The sequence below is a fragment of the Jaculus jaculus genome, chromosome 12, assembly GCF_020740685.1.
Source record: "Jaculus jaculus isolate mJacJac1 chromosome 12, mJacJac1.mat.Y.cur, whole genome shotgun sequence".
Classification (NCBI taxonomy): Eukaryota; Metazoa; Chordata; class Mammalia; order Rodentia; family Dipodidae; genus Jaculus; species Jaculus jaculus.
In genome coordinates, this window is record NC_059113.1 from 56,830,782 (window position 1) to 56,855,442 (window position 24,661).

Below are 24,661 nucleotides of genomic sequence, written 5' to 3' on the forward strand. Positions count from 1 at the left end.
TTGTGCAGCTGGCTTAAGTGGGATATGGAGAGTCTAACATGGGTCCTTAGGCTTTGAAAGAACGTGTCTTAATCACTAAGCCATCTCTTCAGACCTGTAATGTCTTTGAGTTGGTAGAATAGCAAAGTAGAGAAACAATATTTATGAGCCACTCAACAAAATATAAGTAGCAATCAGGGGGAAGGGAGGATGAGATTGCAGTGTGGGGACAGGATACACTGCATCTTTTTAATTTTGCTTTATCACCAGTGTAGGTTTTTGCATTCACTTTTTATCTTAAAAAGTATCTTAGGGTATTTTCAAGTGCATTTTTTATTTTTACATTTTATTAATTTTGGTTTTTAAGTCCCCTCCCCACTGCTATCGCTCCACCCTCCTTTCTTAATTCTCGCCTCCTCTGTGTCACACGTATCTGCATGACAATTAAACATATATATTAAAATAAAAGAAACGTGTTTCAGGGCGAGGAAGATGGATTAGTGGTTAAGTACCCTTGTGTGTAAGTATTCCAGCCCACGTTTGATTCCCCAGCATACATGTGAAGCCAGATGCAAAGTGGTTCATCCATTTGTAATCTCAACAGGCCTGTGGCAATGGCAGGGGGCCAGGAGACTTCTGAAGCTTGTGGGACCGCTAACCTGAGACACACGGGGCAGCAAAAACAACAGACCTGGTCTGAAGTAAAGTGGAAGGAGAAGACAAGAACCCTGAGGTGGTCCTCAGACCTCCACACATGTGCCAGGGCACACACACACACCTATGCACACACATTACTAACACACACATACATAATAAAGTGCTTTATTTTGTTATCTGTGGAGAGATGGTTTATTGGTTAAGGAACCTGCCTGTGAAACCTAAGGACCCAGGTATGATTCCCCAGGACACAAGTAAGCCAGATGCACAAGGTGGTACATACATCTGGAGATTGCAGTGGCTAGAGGCCCTGGCATGCCCATTCTCTCTATCTGCCCTTACCCCCTCTCTCTGTCTCATACATAAACATAGTTTTTAAAATGTATTTTAAGAAACTATAAGGGGTAGGCAAATGTATGGTGGTGGTGTGCACAGTTTGATGGTGAGGTACTTGCACTAGCATTCACAATGCCTTGAGTTTGATCACCAACCCTGACGAAAGTGCAATAGAAAAAAAATCTACTAAAAAGAGAATAATGACTCAAACTTCCAGCGTTGTTTAAATTCAAAACTAAAAATAGGCTAGGAATGTGACACACAACTGTATCCTCAGTACTTGGGCAGCAGAGGCAGGAGGATCTGAACCAAGGCCAGGCTGAGATAGAGTGTGGCTGTTTCAAACAGCAAAACAGGAAGAGGAAAGGAGAAAAGAAAATGAGAAGGAAGAGAGGGGAGAGGGTGTTGTGTGGTGGAGGTGATTAAAGGAGAAGGAAGAGAGGGGAGAGGGTGTTGTGCGGTGGAGGTGATTGAAGGAGAAGGAAGAGAGGGGAGAGGGTGTTGTGTGGTGGAGGTGATTGAAGGAGAAGGAAGAGAGGGGAGAGGGTATTGTGTGGTGGAGGTGATTGAAGGAGAAGGAAGAGAGGGGAGAGGGTGTTGTGTGGTGGAGGTGATTGAAGGAGAAGGAAGAGAGGGGAGAGGGTGTTGTGTGGTGGAGGTGATTGAAGGAGAAGGAAGAGAGGGGAGAAGGTGTTGTGTGGAGTTGATTGAAGGAGAAGGAAGAGAGGGGAGAGGGTGTTGTGTGGTGGAGGTGATTGAAGGAGAAGGAAGGGAGGGGAGAGGGTGTTGTGTGGTGGAGGTGATTGAAGGAGAAGGAAGAGAGGGGAGAGAGAGGGTGTTGTGTGGTGGAGGTGATTGAAGGAGAAGGAAGAGAGGGGAGAAGGTGTTGTGTGGAGTTGATTGAAGGAGAAGGAAGAGAGGGGAGAGGGTGTTGTGTGGTGGAGGTGATTGAAGGAGTAGGAAGGGAGGGGAGAGGGTGTTGTGTGGTGGAGGTGATTGAAGGAGAAGGAAGAGAGGGGAGAGAGAGGGTGTTGTGTGGTGGAGGTGATTGAAGGAGAAGGAAGAGAGGGGAGAGAGAGGGTGTTGTGTGGTGGAGGTGATTGAAGGAGTAGGAAGGGAGGGGAGAGGGTGTTGTGTGGTGGAGGTGATTGAAGGAGAAGGAAGAGAGGGGAGGGTGTGTTGTGTGGTGGAGGTGCTTGACGCGCTCTTTGTATTTCCTGCAGTGAGCTTCTTCACTGCTTCTTTGGCTCTGCTTCCTGTAAGAAACCAGGAGATCTGAATCCATCTGTCCTGCCTGCACTGGGCCAGTGTCTGCTCTGAACTTCACAGAAGCCCTTCTCTGTTCTTGGCAAATGCTGCTGGTTAGGGTCAGGCACTTTTGGAGACACACAGCTCTGAGAACATTTCTGTGACAACTTAACATTGACTGAACGGTGCCTTCTCAGCCACTGAGCTCTGTGCACTGCTCACCTCCAGCAGTGTCTTCCCTACCCAATTGGGAAAAGAGAAGAACCTTGTCTCTCCCATCATCTGAACCTCACATGCTGTCCAGCATGCAGGCAGCCCCATCTGTACTTATGGAGCCCAGAGCCCAGACTGTAGTCCTTCTCCTGCAAACCTCTCATTCTCCATCTCTTATGCCATCTCCAGGCTGAGCAGGGGACCTGCATGGGCAGAGGTGCCTGCTTGGGCTGGACATGAGCCGGTGGCGCTGGGATGAGGCCTAGTGGTAGAACAGTTGTATAGCATGCTGAAGTCCTGGGTTCAATCCTTAGTACCACAAGAAAGAAAAAGAAGAAAGGAGAGTTCTTGTCTGAAGGAAGCAACAGAGACAGATCTCAGGACAAAGTGCCACAAGTGACACAGTTAAAACTGGATTCCAAACGTGTGCAAGGACCAGCGCTCAACCCTAGAGCCAAAGGGAAGAGGAGGACGAAAAAGAGGGAGAGGAAGAGGGAGAGGAGTGAGGAAAAGAGGAAGAGGAAGTGAAGGAGGAGGAGTAGAAGAGGGAGAGGGAAAAGAGGAAGAGTAGCAAAGGATTAGGAGGAGGAGGAAGAGAAGTCAAATGAGAGGAAGGAGGAAGCCAGTGGAATGGCAAACACATTCCACTCATCCCATGGGCTCTGAATCAAGACCCCATATGCTCTACCCTCTGGTACCCTGTACTAACTTGCTTCTCTCTTCCTTGTTGGCCCTCATTAGCTATGCTGACTTCCTTGAACACCAGGCACCGTCCCACTTCCAGGTCTTTGCACAGCTGTTCCTTCTGCCTGAAATGCTTTTCCTCACACAACCACTTGGCTTGGTCCTCCTTCACAGTTTCAGTTAAATGCCACCTCTTCAGAGAAGTCTACCTTAATCGCACTATTCACAATCTCATTCCCCTAACCTAGCACACCTTTTCTGTTTTCATGCTGGGATTCTCTATTGTTAAACCAATGAGATGTCCTTGTAGCTGAGCCTCAGGGACTCCAACAGGAAAATCATCTTTGATGTGTGTGTGTAGGGTGGGGGGAGGGATCAGACTTGATTCCCTTAGCTCAGACTTTTTTTTATCTCCTGTGTCTCAACCCCTGCCATTACCCCACAGCTCAGGGGAGAATCCATCACTCATCATGGAAGGAAAAAGCAGAAAGGAGCAATGGCCAGGTTACTGAGCAGACCTTTGACTCATATTAACATCATTTACTCTTGATTTGGTTCTCTGATTTTTTCTCTGAACACCCACAGCATTTTGATCTCATTCCAGATTCATTTTCTTTTTTGGTGTAAAGCTGTATTTTGAGAAAAATCAGAACTTATTTTGTAATATATATTTAAGGCATTTTTGGTTGATAAATAACTAATTGGTTCTGCCGCCTTGTAATTTTCAAAGGGTCAACATGATTTGTTGTAAATATGCATCTATATTAACTGCTCTATGCCAAGACCAATTTCTGTGTGTGACAGGGGAGTCTTGTAATGGATGCAGTGATGGACAGTGCTCCCATCATTAGCCGTGGTTTAGTGACTTACTTTAATTTAACAGGCAGGCATTATTGTATTTCCAGGGCAGCCATTCATTATGCAGAGCAGTTTGTGGCACAAAGTGCAGTGGTAGAAATCCCACTTCTTAGACGTTCAGGTAACTGAATATGTATATATAGAATCTTTGGTGCGAGGATAGAAACAGTGTCTGCTGGATTTATACACAATATGTCTACACAACATGGACTTTCTGTTCTCCTTCCTAAAGTTTGCACCCAGGGTATTGAGGGAATTTCAAGCTGAGACTGTTGAACTACTCGGCATAATCTTCCAGGGTAAAACAGAAAACAACAGATGATAAATAACATGGAAATTTTACACACTGGAAAGCCATACTTCTCAGACTATAGGCTGCTGAGTTATGAGCAATCATGGCTGGGATTGAAGGATATATTATTGAAAGGGTGGCTTACAATACTTTAGAATTGAACAGCAATTGTTAAGGATTCACAAGATATACTAGAAGAAGCCTAATTCAGTTGCACTACCTTCTTCTCTGCAGTAATGTTAATATGTATTTATCAAGAATCTGCTACATCTGGGGCTCTGGGGTTAGGCTGATAGTTCAGGATAATGTGATAGATAGAATTTTTGGATGACAACAAAATATTTAATGATGTTTCTTATACTGTGGTAGCTAAAAGGTAGAATGATGGTGTTGAGACTTGCCTACCCTCAACCTCATCCAAGCTGCCATTTTGTTTGTTTGGTTTTTTACTTTTGGGTTTTTTGAGGTAGGATTTTACTCTCGCTCATGCTGACCTAGAATTCACTATGTAGTCTCAGGGTGGTCTTGAACTCGTGGTGATCCTCCTACCTCTGCCTCCCAAGTGCTGGGATTAAAGGTAAGTGTCACGATGCCTGAAACCAGCTGCCTTTTTTTTTTTTTTTTTTTTTCTGTTCTTGCCCAGGATTAGTCAGAACAAAGCCTGGTGCTACACTGGTTGATGTCTGTCAGGTGCTCTTTAAAGATGGTTGTCATACTAAGAGTGCTTCACGAGACCCTGTGTGCAAGTCAACTATATGGCCTAGTTGTGCAAGCCAGACCAGGAGATGGTGAAGGGTAGATGGGCTTGACCATCTTTCAAAGCTCAAGGAGTCAAAGGAAACATGCACCCTAGTGTTACCCTCAAAAGAGGCGCAGTCGTAACTCAGTGGTATCCCAGCTCTGCTGACTCAAGCTCTGAGGTAGAAGAAATCGAGCTTTCAATAGTTGGGTCACCTCCTTGTGTTTGCTGCTGTCTTTCTAGAAAAATGAAAAGCTTTCACTGGATCTTCAGAGGTGATGCTTCTCCACAATCTCATGCTAAATTGTTGAAATCCTGTGGGTTTTTAACATTTCTTTTCCTTGATCTTGCCTTCTGGATTTAGGTAAAAATTGGCAACTATTAATGTAATTATTTTTCAAGATATTTTCAGTTGTTGGATGGTTTAGAGTTAGTGACTAAGCACCAAGATCCCCTTGGCGTATCAGATAGGAGGAAGCCCACCCCACCAGGCCTGAGCTTTTAATTAATGCAGTGCAGAATGGAGGTTAGCATGAGGCTGGGGTTCACATCCCAGTCCTGCTACCTCTGGGTGGTTCAATTTTTGTGCAAACCATCCCTCCTCTCTGAGCTTCTGGTAGAAGGTTGTGACTGATGGAGCAAAACTAGCAGAAGACAAGACTTAGACAAATCCACTGATGATGTTTATACTATGTGCTTATCCAAGTGCTTGGCGTGTAGTTAATGAGAGAAAGTGGAGGGCACGGCTTGAGTCTCGGCTCCATCTTACTAGGTGGAACTCTTTGTAAAATGGGGTTAATCATAGTCTCTATCTCATGCAGAAGTCATGACAATTAAAAAGTGTTTGCAGGCTGGAGAGATGGCTTAGCAGTTAAGTGCTTGCCTGTGAAGCCTAAGGACCCTGGTTCGAGGCTCGATTCCCCAGGACCCACATTAGCCAGATGCACAAGGGGGCGCACATGTCTGGAGTTTGTTTGCAGTGGCTGGAAGCCCTGGCACACCCTTTCTCTCTCTCTATCTCTATCTGCCTCTTTCTCTCCCTCTTTCTCTGTCACTCTCAAATAAATAAATAAAAATGAACAAAAAAATTTAAAAAAAGAAGTGTTTGCAAAGTGCTTTCTTAAAACAGTGCCTAGGCTGGGAAGATGGCCGAGTGAATAAAGGGCTTGACACACAAGTGTCACTGGAGTCCTGCCTACACGCAGAGCAGGACTGGGAGCCTGTGTGTCAGTCCAGTGCTTGGGAGGCAAGGTAGGAGATTTCCTGGTCAAGCTGGCTAGCTAGACTAGCTGATCCGTGAGCTCTAGGTTCAAGTGAGAGAACTCACCTCAGTAAAATCAAGCAGAGAGCAATCAAGGAAGATACCAACATCAGCCTCTGACCTCCACACCCATGTGCACATAGACTCACACATATGTATGCTCACATACATGCAAACAGGCACATCACACACATATACACATGCAAAAGAAAAGCCCGAGTGTCTGGTAAATAGTGCAAGTCTGTTCTATAAATAAAGAAACAAATTCTCAGAGGCTAGCCCAAAAAGTGATTTTTCACAATGATAGTAACTTGGCACATATCATTCAGTAATAGCTGTATATTATTTTTACCAGATCTTTGGATCTCTTTCTGGGATTATCATGGCCTATCTTCTTCTTCAATACTTTCCCTAGAAACATATGGATCCCCAAGGTTTTATAACAGCATCTCACTTGCTTACTAATACCAGGAAGAGAGGCACTGCACCCTGTAGATATACCACCTCATGCAAACCCAGAACACAGGGCCACAGTGAGTCTCCACAAAGGTATCCACGCTGGAGGCCTCCTACACATTGTTATTGATCTCCATGTTCATGTCCATGATTTTAAGGCAAGCCTCAAAAATGTCAGTCAAATCCTGAATTTCTCTTCACCTCTACATTTTCTCAGTTGTCAGTGGCTCTCATCTTTGGGAGGTAGTAGGGTTCCATGCTTCCCAGGGACAGCCATCTCCTTGATGTCAAAGAAGCATGTCCACAGTGGTAAGAAAGAAAAGAGCAACATGTTTCTTTGTTCAGTGGGACAAGGTTGCAAATCCTTTTACTTTGTTGTTACGGCTTCACAGATGACACCGAGGTTTCTTCACAGATTGGGCTCAGCAGCTATGGGCAGTTTTCTCTGGAAGTTATGACGCAAGAGCTCAGACTGCAGTAAGCTCACCAAACCTGGCCATCCCCAATAGGCTGCCACGCTGTCACACACTCTCTTAACTCTGATGTCTTGCCCAACTCCCGTGATGAGGTTGACACATGAGCAGATGCATAGTCTTGTTACCTACATGGGTGTCCAGCCTGGAAGCAAGACACCAGCCTGCTTTCCGTGGGCATCCTTGTAAGTTAGGATTCTTCTTGGAGCCCCACTAACTCACTGAGGAACCAAAAGCACTGAATGCTAAATTGCTATTTCATTTAAACAAATAGGTATTGTCTGAAATGAATAAGTCAAGAACTAATAGTCAGGGCTAGGAGATGGCTCAGTCAATTAAGTTCTTGGTGTACAAGCTCAAATTCCCACAACCTGAGTAAATCCAGAATCCAGTGGCTCACATCTGCCGTCCTGGTGCCGCTGTGGCAAGATGGAGGCTAAGACAGGGCAGTCCCTGGAAGCTCATGGGCCAGCCAGCCTGGCGTTAAGCACCAACGAACAAGGAGAGACTGCTCAAGTGAAGTTGGAGGTGAAGACCAACACGTGAGATTGTGCTCTGACTTCCTCCTCAAGTCCACAAAAAAAAAAGAAAAGAAGGAATGGCCAGCATATTGTTGAAGGGATTTTGGGAACTAAGAAGGAAGTAGTGGAAAGCACTTGCTACTTTTACTTCAGTATGAATATGAACTGTCCCTCTACAGACTCATGTTTTAAATGCTTTTTCCCCAGTTGGTGGTAACACTGGGAGGCTGTGGAATCTTTAGAAGGTGAGCCGTTGCTGGCAGAGGTGGGCCGCTAAAGATGGGGCACTTTGAAAAGTGATATTTAACCTCTGGTTCCTGTCACTCTCTGCTTCCTGTCTACTGTGATGTGAGCAGCTGTCCTCTGCCACATGTTCCCACCACCACGTCATCATCATGCACCAGGCTCAGCATCTATGGACTGAGACTTTTTGAAACAGTGAGCCAGAATAAACCTTTCTTGCTTTAAGTTATTGCCTTAATTCTGGTGTTTTGGTCGTAACAATGCAAAAGTGACTGATATAGCAGGCGAGGAAAGTAATGTTCTGAAGTTAAACCATTTCCCAGGTAAGAAGACCTCAGGTACACCTGGTCCCCATGCCTGGCTGTTAGTATTCTGTCTGGTATCACTGAAGGTGCACTTGCCCCTAAAGTAAGAGTGTGCCCTATTAGGGATATAGAAAAAGAAAAATAACCTTGCAGTTTTCAAAGGGCTCTCTTTAACCCCAGAGACTGTTTTCACTGGACTGCTTTAATATGTCGAAGTATAATTTTCAAATTGTTAAAAATTCAATTCTAAAATATATTGTGAGCTTATGTCAAGTTCTATTCATTAAGGGAACTAGCAGAACTATGAAACTGGTTCATCAGAGGATGTTATATATTTTCAGTGAAGCAATCTGAAGTAAGATTGCTAACATAAATGTAAAACTGTTTAATGTACTGGTAAGCACAACACATGATGTTTGTCGTTATTTTTTCTGATGATCAGAAATTACTCATATCTTAACTGAACCAAAACTTTGGGTATATTTTTCCAGGTTTTCTTTTTCAATAAAGAAACATACATAAGGGAAAATCAAACACAAGTGCAGTGCCCTGGAGACCCAGGTCATTCCTTGGGTAAGCTCTCTGCATACTGCTCTCAGGACGTTAAAAGAACATGACATCATTTTACTTGAATTCTTGTTTTATTCTTTTTTTTTTCCTCAATCCATAAAATAACCCACATTGGTCACTAAACCTGGGAATGTAAGTCACTAACCTTTAATCCAGAAGATACCATTTCAAGTAATGAAAGAATTTTCCAGACATCAGATGGGTTAACTGTAGGGTCAGAAGGGAGAACATTGTACTTGGGGTCCTATGTACCAATAATGACACAGCAAGGAGTAAGGTTTCAAGTACTAGGGGCCTGGAGAGATGGTTCGGTGGATAAAGGACTTGCAGCACAAATGTGAGTACTCAAGCTTAGATCCCTAGAGCCCACGGGAAGCCGGAGCTGTAGCCCTGGAGGTCTATAATCCAGTGCACCTATGGTGAGAAGCAGAGTGGAGACAGGAGAGTCACCCGGAGGCTGGCAGGCCAGGCAGTTCGGAAAAATGAGCCATGAGCAAAAAAGCCTGCCTCAAAACAAGGCAAGATCTGACACCTGAAGTTACTCTCTGACTTCCACACATGCTCTGTGGCATGCACACACCCACACCCACCCACCCACACACACACACACACACACACACACACACACACACATACACACACACACTTCAAATGGTCCACAGTCTGTTGGGCCCAAGCCCAGCCAAGAAGAAAGGATGGTTTCCAGGGCTGAAATAAGGTGGTGACACAATTGCAAGGCACAAGAGCTGGGCTTCAGGGTCAGGTGGGCCTGGGTCTTCTCTGAATCCTGCTGTTTCTAGGCTGTGAGACCTTAGAAGTGGCTTAATCTCTGGCATTACTTTCTGTACCTGTTGTGTTAGTCCCGTTTGTATCACTGTAACCAAAATACCTCACAGGTTTAACCCTTTACCTAATGGGTCTTTCAGAATTCTTTCAGGTCTCAGCAAAGGCTAAAGTAGCCAACAGATAGGAAAGTATCTCAACCTTTGAAAAACATGCATGGCTATGTGACACACACCTTCACGATACACATGTTCATCTTGCTCCTCTAGCACCCCTCCCCCAAGTTTTGACTCAACTTACAAGCACTGTCAAGGTCACTCACCTCCATTTTGTCTTGAGACTCTTGCCCACCTCCCTCTTGGGTATGGTGGGAGCCTTAGGAGATGAAGAATGGAGAAGGTCAGGAGTAGGGAAGAGCTCTTGCTCATTCTTGCCATGGCCAAGGGAAGGTGACACATTAAGTTTAGGAGTAGAAGAATAGAAGTGGCTATCTGATGTTGATTCTAAGTTCCCAACAGGCAAGTCCCCTGACCTTATGAAGTTTATATTCTACTGTGGAGATGTGTGAGATGTGAAAAGGGTAAGTTCACATGGCACTTAGCACAAGGCTTGGCACACAGGAAGTAGAAAACATCATGCCTTTCTCTCACCCTCTTCCTCAACCACATCTTTGCAGCTTTTCTGAAGGATTCTGAACATAAATAAAGCTGGAACCCCATCTGGCTAAAAAATTCAACCATCTGGAGATTTGGAAATATTGGGGAACTTCTAATGACAGGATGATTTTTTTTCCTCAGTTTTCCAGCCAGATGTTTGGTGTCATTCAGGCCCACTGTGGCAGAAATAGCAGTTTACTGAACTTCTTTTCCATAATTTTAAGTTCCTTGTACTAAGATTTTAAGTGAGATTTATTTTCTTAGTTAGCAATTTTTAATGAGTTGGAAAATTTATGATTGGCTCACAAACTGTAATCCAGAAATCAAATAAAATATTAGAAATTTGGATCAAAAAGACCAGTTAGGAAATTTTTAGGGCTCAAAATACAGCCCATGGGTGAAATTCAGCCACAATGCAAATATGATTTGGCTGATCATTGTGTCTTTTGAAAGTTGAATTAGTTACTTGCATTTCAAATTTTAAGAGAGGTTTTTATTTTTTGTGTGCCTGATTTTCTTTATCTGGAGTATTGGGGCACAGCTGGTGCCCAGTTCCCCATAGTCAAGCAGCAGTGGTGCTCTGGTCATGGCTGTACCCTCGCCCAGTGCCCACTGCCCTCTGTAGCTTCCCTGCTGTTGAGAACACATTCCAGTTATCATCTGTCTTCCCAAATGTACCATTGCCCTCTCTCAAACAAAGAGTTAAGAGGAATGTGAGCTGCTTGCTTCACATTTGACATTACCCACCCCAGACCTCACAGACAGTTGGATCCGTGACTTCCTAACCTTATCTAAATGTATATCTTAGAACCTGGTAAACTGAGGCCTAAATGAGGAAAATAACATGTACAATGTACATGACTATTAAGTGATTAGTAGCGAGGGTTCTTTACTACGAGGTCTTCCCACTATCTAAGTACATTGCTTTGGTTGTATGTAATAGTTCAATGGTTTTCCTTAAGGAGAGAGACATCCATGGAATATGCTGTCATTCCAACTCACAGTTGCAGTTGAGAACATGCAGCACGATGGGTGTGACTTTGTGAATGCAGACTTTCCTGGTCATGAGTCAGGCTATCATCTGGGTTTCTTATGGTGGGTGTCTACATAGGGGGCTTGGCTTTTCATTCAAAGTGCACCTTTTGCTGCCTGAGTCAGGGCTCATCTGGTAGTCCCTGTGCCCTGCCATGCTGCACAGGCCTGCTGAGTGTCCACTGGCCTGGGACTTTGGAGTGGAAATCGTCATGTGTCTGGTCCTTTCCACCACTGATGCTTGTACCAGCAGCAAGTCATCAGGTAGAATGAAGTCTAGTGACACTCTGAGAAGCTGCATAGCTTAGGCTAAGCAGTGTCTGATGAGTTGAGGTGTGTGACCTTGGGCGAATTATTTAACTTCACCTAGCCTCCCTTTCCTCATCTGCAAAAATGAGAGCAATGATAATGTGTATATCACTGAGGTCCCAGGAAGATGAAAGAGGAGTTTTGGGCCCTGGAGAAATGGGTTAGTGATTAAGGCACTTGCCTGAAAAGCCAAAGGACCCAGTTTCAATTCCTCAGAACCCACATAAGCCAGATGCAAAACGTGGTGTGTGCATACATCTGGAGTTTGTTTGCATCAGTTGGAGGCTCTCTTTGCCTCTTTCTCTCTCTCAAATAAATAAAATATAAAATATGAAGAGAGGTAATTTTTCAAAATTCAATAAACAGTTCTAGTCTATAGTAAGTAAATATATATGACATGCTGGTGGGTCATAGACATAAAATGTGGCAATAACCTCCTCTTATTTGAGTGATGTGGTCCTCATGAACATACATCGTCACCCCCAGGCCCATCATAACTGTTCATACACAAGGGTCTTCTCATCGTAGTTGCTTGCAGGACCTATAAGAAGTTCAGATTTCAGGGAATCTACTTGCGGTTCTAAAATACATTTTGTGAAAACTTTTCATGAAACTCTGGTGACTAGTCTAGTTCAGCAAGGACGGACGTTGTTCCCTTTGACTGGAGGTACTCGTCATCGCCCTGAGCACCCACCCAACACAGGGCAGTTATTTATACTTAGGTAAAACCAGGTTTCCTTTAGCTCCCACTTGTACTCCCTCAGGGCCACATAGAACATGTCAACTCTCTCTTCCAAATGACAGCCCTTCAGATATTTGCAGCCAGCTGTCATGTCCCTCCTGAGCATTCTCTTATTTTGGGCAAAATGGTCACATTGTCTCCTGGATCTTAAAAGGGCATGAAAAACGGACTTTTGTATTTTATGTGACAGAAAATTGATCTATAAGACCCCCTACCCAGTTATCCTTTGATATTTGAAGGACCAGAAAATGAGGATACTTTGGTTCTGGGACAGCTGGGAAGCACTGAATGGGAGGGGGCTGAGCATCTTCAGCCATACAGAGGATGGAGAGACTCAGGATCTATGCCTGCGATTGCAGGCACCTGCAGAAGCCAGAGGCTTCGGCAGATTTCTTGAACACTTGATATATTCAACTCATTAAGAAAAAATTTGGATTAAAAGTTTAGCCAGGTTCATCTGAGTGTTGCTTGTGTGGGTGTTCTCACAGCTAAAAACTCTCATGATTCATTAAGATTTGTGCTTCCTACTGTATTGAGTACTTAAAAATATAAAAAGAATCAGCTGGGAAAAATTGCATGCAGACCAACAAATTTTCTCAAAAGAATTCACTTGCTGAAGAATATATCTTCAATCCATCCACTTTCTTCTTGATTCCATTTCTTGCTTCTAAAGCCCACAGAATACCTGGGTGGGGTTCTAATTCCTTCTACACACTGTATGCATAGGGCATGGCATTGGAGAAGAGAGAGAAACACTAGTTGAAATTCTGAGCAAGGGTTCAGGGATTTTGGCTGTGATTCTACCTAGTCTCATATATTTTTCCCTATTGGGGCTAATGGGGGAACTAAAATTGCTTTTTAATTTCACACTTACAAAATTAGTTCCTATTGGTAGAAGAACTGTAAGTGACTAAAACATGATACACCTATGTACTTTGGGAGAGGGACTGGAGAGCAGCCTCAGATGTTTTATACCACCTCTAGACTAAAGCATGCACAGCATCACAAAAGGTGATTTAATTCCTTGTTATCAATGCTGCATTGAAAGGGTATTATGGAATTTCCCCAAGGTAAATGATGTCACTATACCCAGTTGTAGATGATTACAATAAGAAAATCTTTTAGATTCTGGTCAATATGTAGGAAAGAACTATCTCAGCACTTACGTCAGTACACTGGGTACACTAGTGTAAGCATTACATGTGATGATGAACTCCAAACTAATCATTTCATAGGTTAGTAAACTGAGGGTTGGAAAGGCTGAATGTCTTAGCTAAGATCACAGATACTTTGCAGCATTACTTAGGTCTTCTGATTTTGCATGTGCCTCCTTGCATCTCAAATAGCCTTTTCTTGCCTGCGTTTCCCACCAGTTGCAAATCCATGTTGCAGACAGAATGAATTGTAAGTGTTACCATCAGGAGAGTTGTTCAAAGAGTCAGAACATGGGAAGAAGGCCAGAGAATGATGCAATATTACACTAGCAAGTGATGTCATAGCATGATTTCCCAAGTCATTTACATAAATGCAAGTTCCCAAGAAACCCTGACAAATGCTAGGCACAGGGAATGCAGGTGTAGAGAACCAATGGCAGTCAGGGGAGGGGAGCCCATAGGAAGCCCATATTTTCTTGCTTATCACTGTGATAAGCACCATCAATTCCTTAGAAGCCTGAAAGAAACCTCCCTGCTGCCCCTCTAATCCCGTGACCTCCCTAAGGCAGGTTCTGCCGAGCTTTAGTTTTCTTCTTTATCTTTCTGTCCACTCCTCATGATATCCAGGCATGTCCCAATGATGTGGACATGGTGAAAGCAAGTTTAGTAGTGACACACGGCTTCCCAAGGGCTCTACAGTTTACAGTTGGCTCATCTCCTTTATTTATAGTATACAATAAATCCTTCACTTTTTAAAATTAGAAGCAACGAGCTGCGATTCTGGGAGAATCAGTTTTGTGTAAATGTCATGGAAATGCATTTGTTGGATTTAGGGATGATTTATGAATGAAGTCAGGTGGATACCAAATAACAGTTTATTTTGATCCAAAATAATGTAACTTCCATTAATAAAGGAATTTTCTTTAGATGTGTGTAGAGATGGGCATAGGTGCTCACATATTGTTCCCTGGTACTGTTTGGCAATGTAAGTTCATAAAAATATCTATTTAGTCCAAACTTTGAAGAAATTGATCAGACTATATTGGAAAAGGCGGAGGTAGCTCAGAGGGCGCCAGGCCCGGTTGGGGTCTCTTTGCCCTCCCTTGCTCCCTTGTTGCCTTCTTTCCCTCAACACCACTTCACTAAAGTGCAACTTAACCAAATCTAAAGTCTCCTTCTCTAGCCCGAGACCCAAGCAATTCACAGTCTGCCTCAGGAGTTTGCGTGTGAAGATTTCTCAACTGCAGAAGCTGCTTAGGGCATTACAAAACCACAGCAATCAACAAGAGCAACCCTTCCAAACCCTCAGCCTTGTGGAAGGCATAGTCTGGACACTTGTACATTTTCAGCAATAATTTGAACTGTTCCTCTTCCCCAGCACTGCCTCAATCTCTGCAAACACCCACCAGGATACCAGAAGCTAGATTATTCCCAGCCATGGAAAAGAATCTGTCAGTACCTTCTAAGCAGCAGGTCCTCCACAAACCGGAGTGGGTCATGACTTCTTCATTCTTCCTGCTGGTTTCATTATCACTTGTAGATTTAGTCCTGCACACACCTCTGGAATATAACCAGTAGTCCGTGCCCACTGCAATGGTCATTAAACTAAAAGCTGCGAAGGCTCCTACAGTGGTGATCAACATCTGGATACCTCTGTCACACATCCTCATAATTCTTCATGGTACTCCGGATGGCTGGGGGTTGGAGGGGGCGATTTAATGCCAGAGGGGAAAATCACTCCGCAGCTGGGTGACCTGGGAAAGCCTCTTCCAAAAATCCAGATCTCCTTTGGCCAGCATCCACGGGGACTTTGGGAAAGCTCGGATTTCCTATCTTGAGCTCTCTCAGCTTCCCTGAGTCCTCTATGGCCCTCGGGAGGGTGCAGGCTCCAGGGGGTTGGTCCACATCACTACTGCTGCATTCGGAGGACGCCTGGGTTCCTCTCATTCCTCAGGAGCTTGGTAAGGACGAGGAATTGTGCAGGGCATGGCTTAGAAGCTTGGAGCAGCCAGCTCCGATTAAGATGCACTTGGATCCTCACAGCCCCAAGAGACTCAAAGCAAAGAAACCCAGAGAGCTCTGGTGTGTGTGTGAGTGTGCGTGTATGTGTGTGTGTGTGTGTGTGTGTGTGTGCGCGCGCGCGCGCGTGCGTGTGTGCGAGCGCGTGTGCCGGGGGTGAGGGCGGATGGCAAAAAATAGCACTACTGGGAGGCGAGTCGCTGCGAAGAGTGTTCGCTGCTTCCCCAGCCTCCCAGGAAAGCTCTCCGCCTGCTCTCGACACCCCCGCGCAAACTGGAGAAAAGGGAGAGTCCTGGGGCTGGGGCCGGGCGGCAGTCTGTGGTGCTGAACGGACAGATCCTCGCCTGTTGCCCAGCCGCCGTCTTCCTCACACCCGAGGTTTAAGGTCTGTGGTGCTGAACGGACAGCTCCCTGCTGCGGCTGCACCCCTGCCTGCCTCTGGAGCTCCTAGGCTAGGGACCTGGGATAGGTAGGAGGGTCTCTTCCCCAGCACTCCCCTCTGCTTTGCCAGGCCAGCTAGCCAGCTCAGCTCTGCCTAGTCAAGCCCACGCTGCGCGCAAAGTTTCGGAGCCCAGGGCTGCCGGCGCCCTGTCTCCTGGATGCTGCAGCATAGCGCTCCTCAGCTCCTGGAAGGGTTAAAGGAAAAGGGCCTGGGAAAGACGCCCGCAGCGCTCTCCTCTCCAGGCGCTCCAGAGTGCTCTCTCCCACAGCCCACCCAACACAGCTCTGTCCAATCAGCCCCCCTTCTCCACTCCTGAGCCTATGAGCCAGGCAAGTTTGCTTTTTGCTGCAGAAGCCCACTGGGGATACCCAAGACTCGAAAGACTGGCTCTTCTTAAAGGGACCAGAGGCTCTGGGTGACAGTCCTGTGGCTTACTTGGGTGGGCAAAGTGTTGTCACTGGCACAGCTGTATATAATCTGTTTAAGTTTGGATCCCCAAAAAACAAACCAATATGTCTACCCTCCTCTCTCCGGAGCTCTGGTTTACATGGGAGACAATGTGCTCACATCAGATCTGGAACTGCTCATACACATATGAGCTTGTATTCCTAAAACAAAACACAGAGAGTTAAATGTATGTAGACTACTGTTCACATACCAGAGAACTTAGACGGAGGAACTCAAGAGTTTGGTCTCTGAATAGACTTCTTAAACATTTTAACATTTTTACATTTTGGAGGGTGTTGAATTCTTAGGGAGGAGAGCCACTAAAATGCCAGGTTCTCTTCACAGGTCCTTGTGCTGAACATTGTTGTCTATGTCTGACCAGAAAGCAAGTATAATTAGGTCTTCTTTCCCTGTTAGTCCTAAGTGCAAATGCCATTGCGCAGGAGGAAGTTCTTTCCCTTGATAATTGTCAGTATTGCTAAGAATCAGCACCGAGCCAGCTTTGACCTCTGTATACTCTAGTGTGCACATGAGGACACACTAAGTTCCTACAGAATTGTTCGTGTGGTTTTCTCCCTTGTGGTACCCAAGGGTTGAGCGTTTGGAGTCAAGGCTGAATGGGTTGTTTCTGAAGTTCCTGGGATGTGTCAACTACTAACATCATGTTTGAATGTTATCTAACTGGGCAAACACAGAATGGAAGGCAGTCATAAGCACACACTCTCTGTGGTGCCATCTCTGGCTGTCACAGACTTTCTATTCTGATAATTGAGTAGTTGCAATGTATTGAAGAGATCTCAGATATGACTCATAGCTTCTCAGTGACTTTGATGCTAAGGTCATTTGACAACTTGGTTTTTGGTGTTAGGTATGCATACATGTTCATGCATAGGTTAGAATACATAGCTGTGGTATGATTTTGCTGGAATGTTTACCTCTGTGTTGGTCAATTTTGTTGAGGCTTCTGAATGCCTGTAAATTTGTTGTAGAAATAAATCAGACATGCAAATATATGTATATGCCTGCATGCACTGTTGTGGGTCATATGAACATGTTTGCTATAAATATACAGCGGTGTGCATGCCTTTGTAGATTTGTGCACTTAGATGCATTTAGTTGCATATATGTATGTGTTATAACTTAATACTGAAAATTTATCACATAACCAAAGTGAAACACACAAGTGTAGGGCCAGACCCACAGCTAATTATATCCCAGAAGAATGATAGGAGATAGTGGGGGAAGGTATACAAGCCCTCCTACAAGTTACTTAAAGTCTTTTTTTCCTATGAAGAAAATTTTCTTCTCATTCAGTCATTATTACTGATCTTCTTGGTTACTAATAATTTTATTATTACAAATAATATTTATTATTTTTTAAAATAAAAATAACAGGGTTTCATGATCCTCAGGAAGGTTTTGGTTTTGCTATGTGTTCCAGGCTGGCCTTGAACTCTTGATCTTTCCACCTCAGCCTCCCAAGTTCTGGGGTTGCAGATGTGAGCCACCATGCCCAGCTTAATTGATTATTAAAGGAAAAGGTCATGTGTTACAGAGAAGTGAAGCTGGCTTTCCTGGGAGGTTTCATAAAGTGAGTGAAAAATTCTATACCCCACTCAGGATCTTAAGTAATATGAAATAATTAACAGTGATCAAAACAGTCATTCCAGAATCTTTTATTTTTCTCTTACTCTAACAGAGGCAAGAAGAGTACTTTCTGAAGGGAGGATGGTGTTGATGGAAATTCACCAGATTCACAGCAAAACAGGAGGAAATCTGCTCCACACTCTCAGCTCTGTAACATAAGCCCAGACATACCAAGTGTGGTGTCCAGGTGCAGAGGACAGAACCAAGTATCCAGATAGGCTAGTGAGAAGAATAGACCAGGAGCTCAGGGGATGAGGTGACAATAAAGCACAAGATATTCACATTATTTCTCTGAATAAGAGCAATGGCTGCGAAGTACAAGAACAGACCTTTCTGCTGATACTGGCTTGGTGAAGCAGGATCGTCTTGGGTAACCTCCGTCCTGAGCCTAAGCTGATTTGTGTGTTGGAAGTCCTGCACGCGGAGCAATCCAGATCACCTGACCGTGGTGGGAGTGGAAGACAGGGAGGCCATGATCTAGTTCCTAATAATTCCTCCCCACTTACTAGGGGGTGACCTCATCCTTTCATTCAATGAGATGTGTAGGTGTGCACACGGCTGTGTGGAATCTGCTTCTCAGCCTAGGGAGAATGGTGCCCTCTCTCACACCACTAGAGGGCCCTTTCACTAGCTCACTCAGGCACCCAAAAGATTCAAGGCACTCACTGTCTTTAAGGTGAAGGACCCAGAGAGTTCCTCTGTGTTTGCTGTTGATCCTCTCTGATCCTTCTTATCTAGCAGGAGACTCAGGAGGCATTCAGACAGCTTTAAACTGCTGCGTGATTCTCTTATTAAGACTTCTCCCCTGGACTCTCAGCTTGTCGGTAGCAGGCACAATGAATGGATGTGTGCAGTTTCCTGTTCATCCTCTCTGCCGTCTTCTCTCACCTCTGGAAGGGTGAGTGCCCCCCTGTAAGTGGGTGTGTAACTTGGGAAGCATTCTTGACAGCTCATTCAATTCAATACCTGCTTCTTGAGTGCCTACTGTGCAGAAAGCAAACTATTTAATCCTTTATACAGACATGAGCTTCTCATTCCCCAAGGAGCAGCAATTTTGTATTATTGAGTCCATTTTGTCTGTAAACTGGAGAAGCTCATCGAAGCTACTTTAAGAAAATGGAGGAATTGGTATAAGAATTGGGAGATGTTTTAAGGCACCACAAGGCAAAGACACAATTAGCCCCCAGCAAGAAACTGAAGCTACGAAATAACAGCCACTGGAATCCTTGACACTCTACTTTTTCATCATTGCCTCTTTTCACATTTTTAGCTAAAAATTGTTTCACCTTCTGTGTTAGGTTTTTGTGGCTGTGACAGAGTATCTGACCTAAACAACTTAAGGGAGGATACACTTATCTTTGGCTCATGGTTTCTGAGGTTTTCAACCCATCATGGTGGAGGAGGGCTTGGCTCACAGGGCAACAGAGGGAAAAGGCCTGTGTTAGCATGCTTTATCTTTGCTACTCATTTTGTTCCACCTGTGTCCCCAGGCTATATAATAATGTCACCCACTTTGCAAGTAGGTGTTTTTCCTTAGTTAATCATCTCTGGGAATGCCGTTATAGGCATACCTAAAGATGTATCTTACTAACTTTTAGGTGCTTCTCAATCCAACCAAGTTGGCAATCAAAATTAACCAATAGAGCTGGAGAGATGGTTCAGCAGTTAAGGTACTTGCCTTAAAAGCCTAATGATCCAGATTTGATTTCCCAGTACTCACATCAAGCCAGACACACAAAGTGGCACATGCATCTGGAGTTTGTTTACAGTGGTTGGAGGCTGGTGCACCCATTCATATTCCCTGTCTTTCTGCCCCCCCTCTCCCCTTGCAAATAAATAAATATTGGAAAAAAAACAGAATTAACCATCATACCTTCTCCACTCTTTGGTCTTAAAGACAGAACTAGGTTTTTATTTTTTTATGTCATTCTGTTAAGACATTCATCTAGAATAGAGTGGGAAGCTTTAATTCTATTTAGAATTTCCAGAATTGACAACCTGACTGGCCTATCTTGTGCTGTATACTATATTCAGTTAAAGGGTAAAGGGTCCTGTGGTGCAAACTTGTGAGCTGGGAAGGTAGATAGGAGGCAGCATAGTGAAATAACAAAGACTGGAGCCAAGTCACATATCTATGGCTGAAGACAGAAAATCTCTAATCTGTGCATGTTATAAAAATTACAAGGATGACTAGAAGAAGTCTATAGTCTACAATCTATGCCCTATTTGGAGAGGAAGAGATATTTGGGCAAAGCAAGTTAAATTATGACAAAGACAGATGACTTGACCCTCCTTGGGCAGAAGGAACAGATGGGGCCAAGACAGCTACTTTCCATCCCAGTCCTCACTTTCCTATCACAGCCCTTGCTGTCTTACCTGAGTTTTAAATATTTCATATGGATACTTTGACAAATGTTTAAAGTTCATTAAAAAGTAAATGAAAGTAAGAAACGGTGTACCACGTTCCTGTCTCTCCCAGCCACTTCCTGCTTTATCCATACTGAAATGCCAGGTGTTTCCTGTGAGTCACCCTGTTAGTCTTTGTGCCTTGAATGCTTGTCCCTTAGATATCCTTTTAACTTAAAGATTCTTGTAATATTTTTAAATGTCCATGAAAATTGGTATAGCCACCAGATACCTCATGCCTCCCTTTCTCACTTCATGAATTCCTCAGAACCCTTTCCTAATTGATATGTGTAAAATATCACCCCATGCTTCTCTGTAACCTCTCACTCTGCCTGGCACCATACAGCACCTGATGTTATATTGTGTATACATATAGACAGATGTAGGTTTTTGTGTTTATCATCATCTCCCTGATGAGCAAGGTGCTTTGTCTTGTTTACATCGAAGTTAGCAGACCTTAGAATGGTGCCCAGGACACAGTAACTACTCAAAAAGCATCTGCTTAATCAATTAATTGCATAAATAGTGATTAATCTTCATACCTCCAACAGGCACTAATGAGTCAATAGTCATCAAAAAACACATTTTCTTGGTCACCCAGATATCTCAGTCTCATGGAGTGGACAGAGGCAATTGGGCAAATAAGAGTCATTGTAGTAGAGACTGTTGGTACCCTACTTCTCAGATTCCCTTGATTGAGTTGGTGACTTTACACTCTCCTAAACCTGACCTTCTGTAGCCACAGCTTTCACTTCTTGGGAGAACTGTTCTGAGCTTAAGGAAATGGTTCACAAAAGGAATATCAAGATGCTCTCTCTCTAGGGCAGCCCATAGCCAGTGAATGCCAGACACAGGGATGGAAAAGGCTGCTGTCTTGCCAGAAGGAAAAGGTAGCTCTGACATGCAGTTTATTGCCACAGTCCTCCATGGACTAGGCTAAGACCAGACTTCCCTGGAGACTATATTATTGCTTGACTTTGTCCTCTTCCCCTGTGGCTCTTAAACCATGCTGTGAGTTAGAATGACCTAGAAGGCTTGCTATGTGACACATGACTGTGACGCATCCCTAGAGTTTCTAAGGTGGGTGAGACTTAGCAATACCCATTTCTAGAAAGTGCTGAGGGGGTACTAATATTCTTCAGGAGACCAACACTGGAGAATCACCTGTACATTATTATACTGTTTTTCTTACTCCGTTGGGTGATGCCCATCCCAAAGATTGCTGCCTTAATAAGTCAAGTGCATCTGAACCCCTGCCTCAGGCTCTGCTTCCAGGGAATCCTAATATGGAAACAAGAAGAGCTGTAAGGGCTCTGATAGAAGAAGTGTGGACTAGGGTAATTGATACATTTGAGAGTTACTGAAGAGCTCCTTTTAAACAGAATTGTTGGGGATGGCTAGCCAAGCAGAGGACAGGGGAGCCTGTGTTGTGGGCAGCTGGATTCGCACGCTGGGGACAGGGGAAACTGCTGTGGGGAGCTTGACTCACATGCTGTGTGGGAGGGTGGTTGGACTTCCACGCTAGACCACGACAAGTTTGAGGAAAAAAGAAACAGGACTTCAGCTGTGCTTGTGAACTTTTTTCTATAGTTAAAAGTCAATTTCATTGTTTCCATCTTCCTTAAAGAGAAGGGTGGACCTCTGTCAAAATTCTGATCAATAAGATGTAATTGAAAGTTGTTACAAGGATGATACAAAAGATGGGAATAACTGAAGTATTTATCACTGGATGAATGGATAACCATATTGTGGTACATATACCATAGAATATTATTCATCGATGCAAAGGTATGAGGTTCACATATGTGCTATAACACAAATAATCCTTAAAGACATTGTTATGGTAAGTGAAATAAGCCATACACAAAAGATCCAACTGATACGAGCTTCCTAGAACATAAATAAAAATACATAAAGGCAGGGATGGAGAGATTGCTTAGTGGTTAAGCACTTGTCTGTGAAGCCTAAGGACCCTGGTTTGAGGCTCGATTCCCCAGGACCCATGTTAGCCAGATGTACAAGGGGGCACACACATATGGAGTTTATTTGCAGTGGCTGGAGGCCCTGGCACACCCATTCTCTCTCTCTCTCTCTCTCTCTCTCTCTCTCTCTCTCTCTCTCTCTCTCTCTCTGTCACAAATAAATAAAAATAAAAAATATTTTAAAAAATACATAAAGGCAGACAGTAGATTGGAGGTCATTGTGGCTAAAAGGCCATGGGAAGTTATTCTCTACTATTATAGAATTTTTGTTAGGTTTATGAAAAATGTTAGCAAAAGTAATAAAGATACACCACATTGTGAATATGATTAATTTCAATGAATTACACACTTAAACTGGCTCAATGTCAAATATTATGCTGTATATATTTTTAACTGTCATTTATTTATTTATTCATTTGAGAGATAAAGAGACAGAGGGAAGGAGGGAGAGGGGGAGAGAGAATGGGTGCACCAGGGCCTTTAGCCACAATAGATGAATTCCAGGCACATGCACCACTTTGTGCATCTGGATTTTTATGGGTACTGGGGAATTGAACTCTGGTCCTTAGGTTTTGCAGGCAAGTGCCTTAACTGCTAAGCCATCTCTCCAGCCCCCTGCTATATATTTTTATCACAATAAAAAATCATGGTTTTTTGTGTGTTTTCTGGAAAACTATCTTTCAAGAAGGCTGGTGATCAAACTTCACCAGTACATGAAAGGAGCCTTTTGTAGCTTGCTTTCCTCTTCCCTGAAGCTGAGACTCAGTGGGCCATTAGCCACCTTGTCACCATGAGGTGCAAACACATGCTTGTGATAGTTGAAAATAAAATAGAAGAAGCTTGGGGCCGTAATGCCATTACAGAGCTACCAAACTAGGCCAGGACTAGCTGTCTCTAAAATTCTCATTTCATGACAAAAATAGATTCTTTATCTTATATCACTGATTTTCAAATTTAACAAATGAAGATACTTACTAATTTATACATAGGAGGAGAAGTGAAATTAAAGGGGTAATTTATTGGTCATGAAGTTTTTAGTCATGGCTGACATAAACCCAACTCCAAATGTATTAAACAAAATAAGGCAATCATCACATGTGAAAGTACAAAAGTAGGGCTGGAGAGATAGCTCAGCAGTCAAGGCACTTAGCTGAAAAGTCTAATAACTCAGGTTCAATTCTCTAGTACCCATGTAAAGCCTGATGCATACATCTGGAGTATGTTTGCAGTGCCTAGAAGCCCTGGTGAGCCTATTCTCTCTCTTCGTCCCTCTCCCTCTTCCTCCTCTCTCTCTCTTTCCCTGCTTGCAAATACATAAATAAAATATTCTCTTTAAAAGTACAAAGGCAAAATTTCATGGCACTGACTCTGGGACCTTGAAGGATGGCTTCCAGGATCTGTCTCTCCATCAGTGTTCCTTGCTCTGCTTGGGACCTTCAATGATGGTTCTGGGATCTGTGTCTCTCCATCTCAGAGCTTCTCACTTGACAATGGCTCTTCTCATGAAGCTAGAGCTGGGAAGATGCTCAGTGGGTAAAATGCTTGCTGTACAAGCATGAGGACCTGAGGTCAGATTCCTAGGATTCACATAAAATTCTGGGCATGGTGACACATGACTGTAACCCCAGCACTGAGGAGGTGGAGAAAGGAGGATGCCTGAGGCTTGCTGGCTAGAAATTCTGCTGAACTGTGAACTCTAGGTTCCATGATAGACCCTATCTCAAAGAATAGGGTAAAGAACATTTGAGGAGGCCACTCAAAATTAACTCAGACCCCCACACATAAACAAGTACAGATGTGCACAACACACTTGCACACACATGTACCCACACAATACACCGCACACAGACATACACATACAAAATCACAAAGGAAGCCACAGGGCCTGGCTTACATCCTATCAGTAACCATAGAAGAAAGAGGACATCTCTCTACAAATAGTTACAGGAACTGTCTTGGAGCTGGTTTCTCAAGAGCCCATTTGCTTCACGCTCACCTGAATATAATCACTATGGGCAGAAAATGGCTTTGATGTCTGATCTCTCTATTCCTGTACACATAGGGAGGAAGAGAAGTTTCATTTTAACCTAGGTGGACTGGGAATGAGGTACAGGGTGATTCTTGAGAGGAAACTGAGGATGCTGTTACCAGAAGGATGCATAGAGGGCAGGAAGTCAAAATCAACAGACACCTGCTGTGCATTGCAG

General features: G+C 43.9%; 1 protein-coding gene across 2 annotated transcripts in view; it reads right to left on the reverse strand.

The window, feature by feature from the left end:
- Positions 1–16,265, reverse strand: part of Cacng3 (calcium voltage-gated channel auxiliary subunit gamma 3) — a 108,919-nt gene extending 92,654 nt beyond the window's left edge. The window contains exon 1 of one of the 2 annotated variants that reach the window (XM_045131471.1): positions 14,971–16,265. In XM_045131471.1, the coding sequence (XP_044987406.1) occupies positions 14,971–15,181 (211 nt within the window). In that variant the 5' untranslated portion in view covers positions 15,182–16,265. The remainder of the gene's footprint in view (positions 1–14,970) is intronic. The other variant, XM_004670194.3, reaches the window with a different exon arrangement.
- Between the last annotated feature and the right edge of the window lie 8,396 nt (positions 16,266–24,661).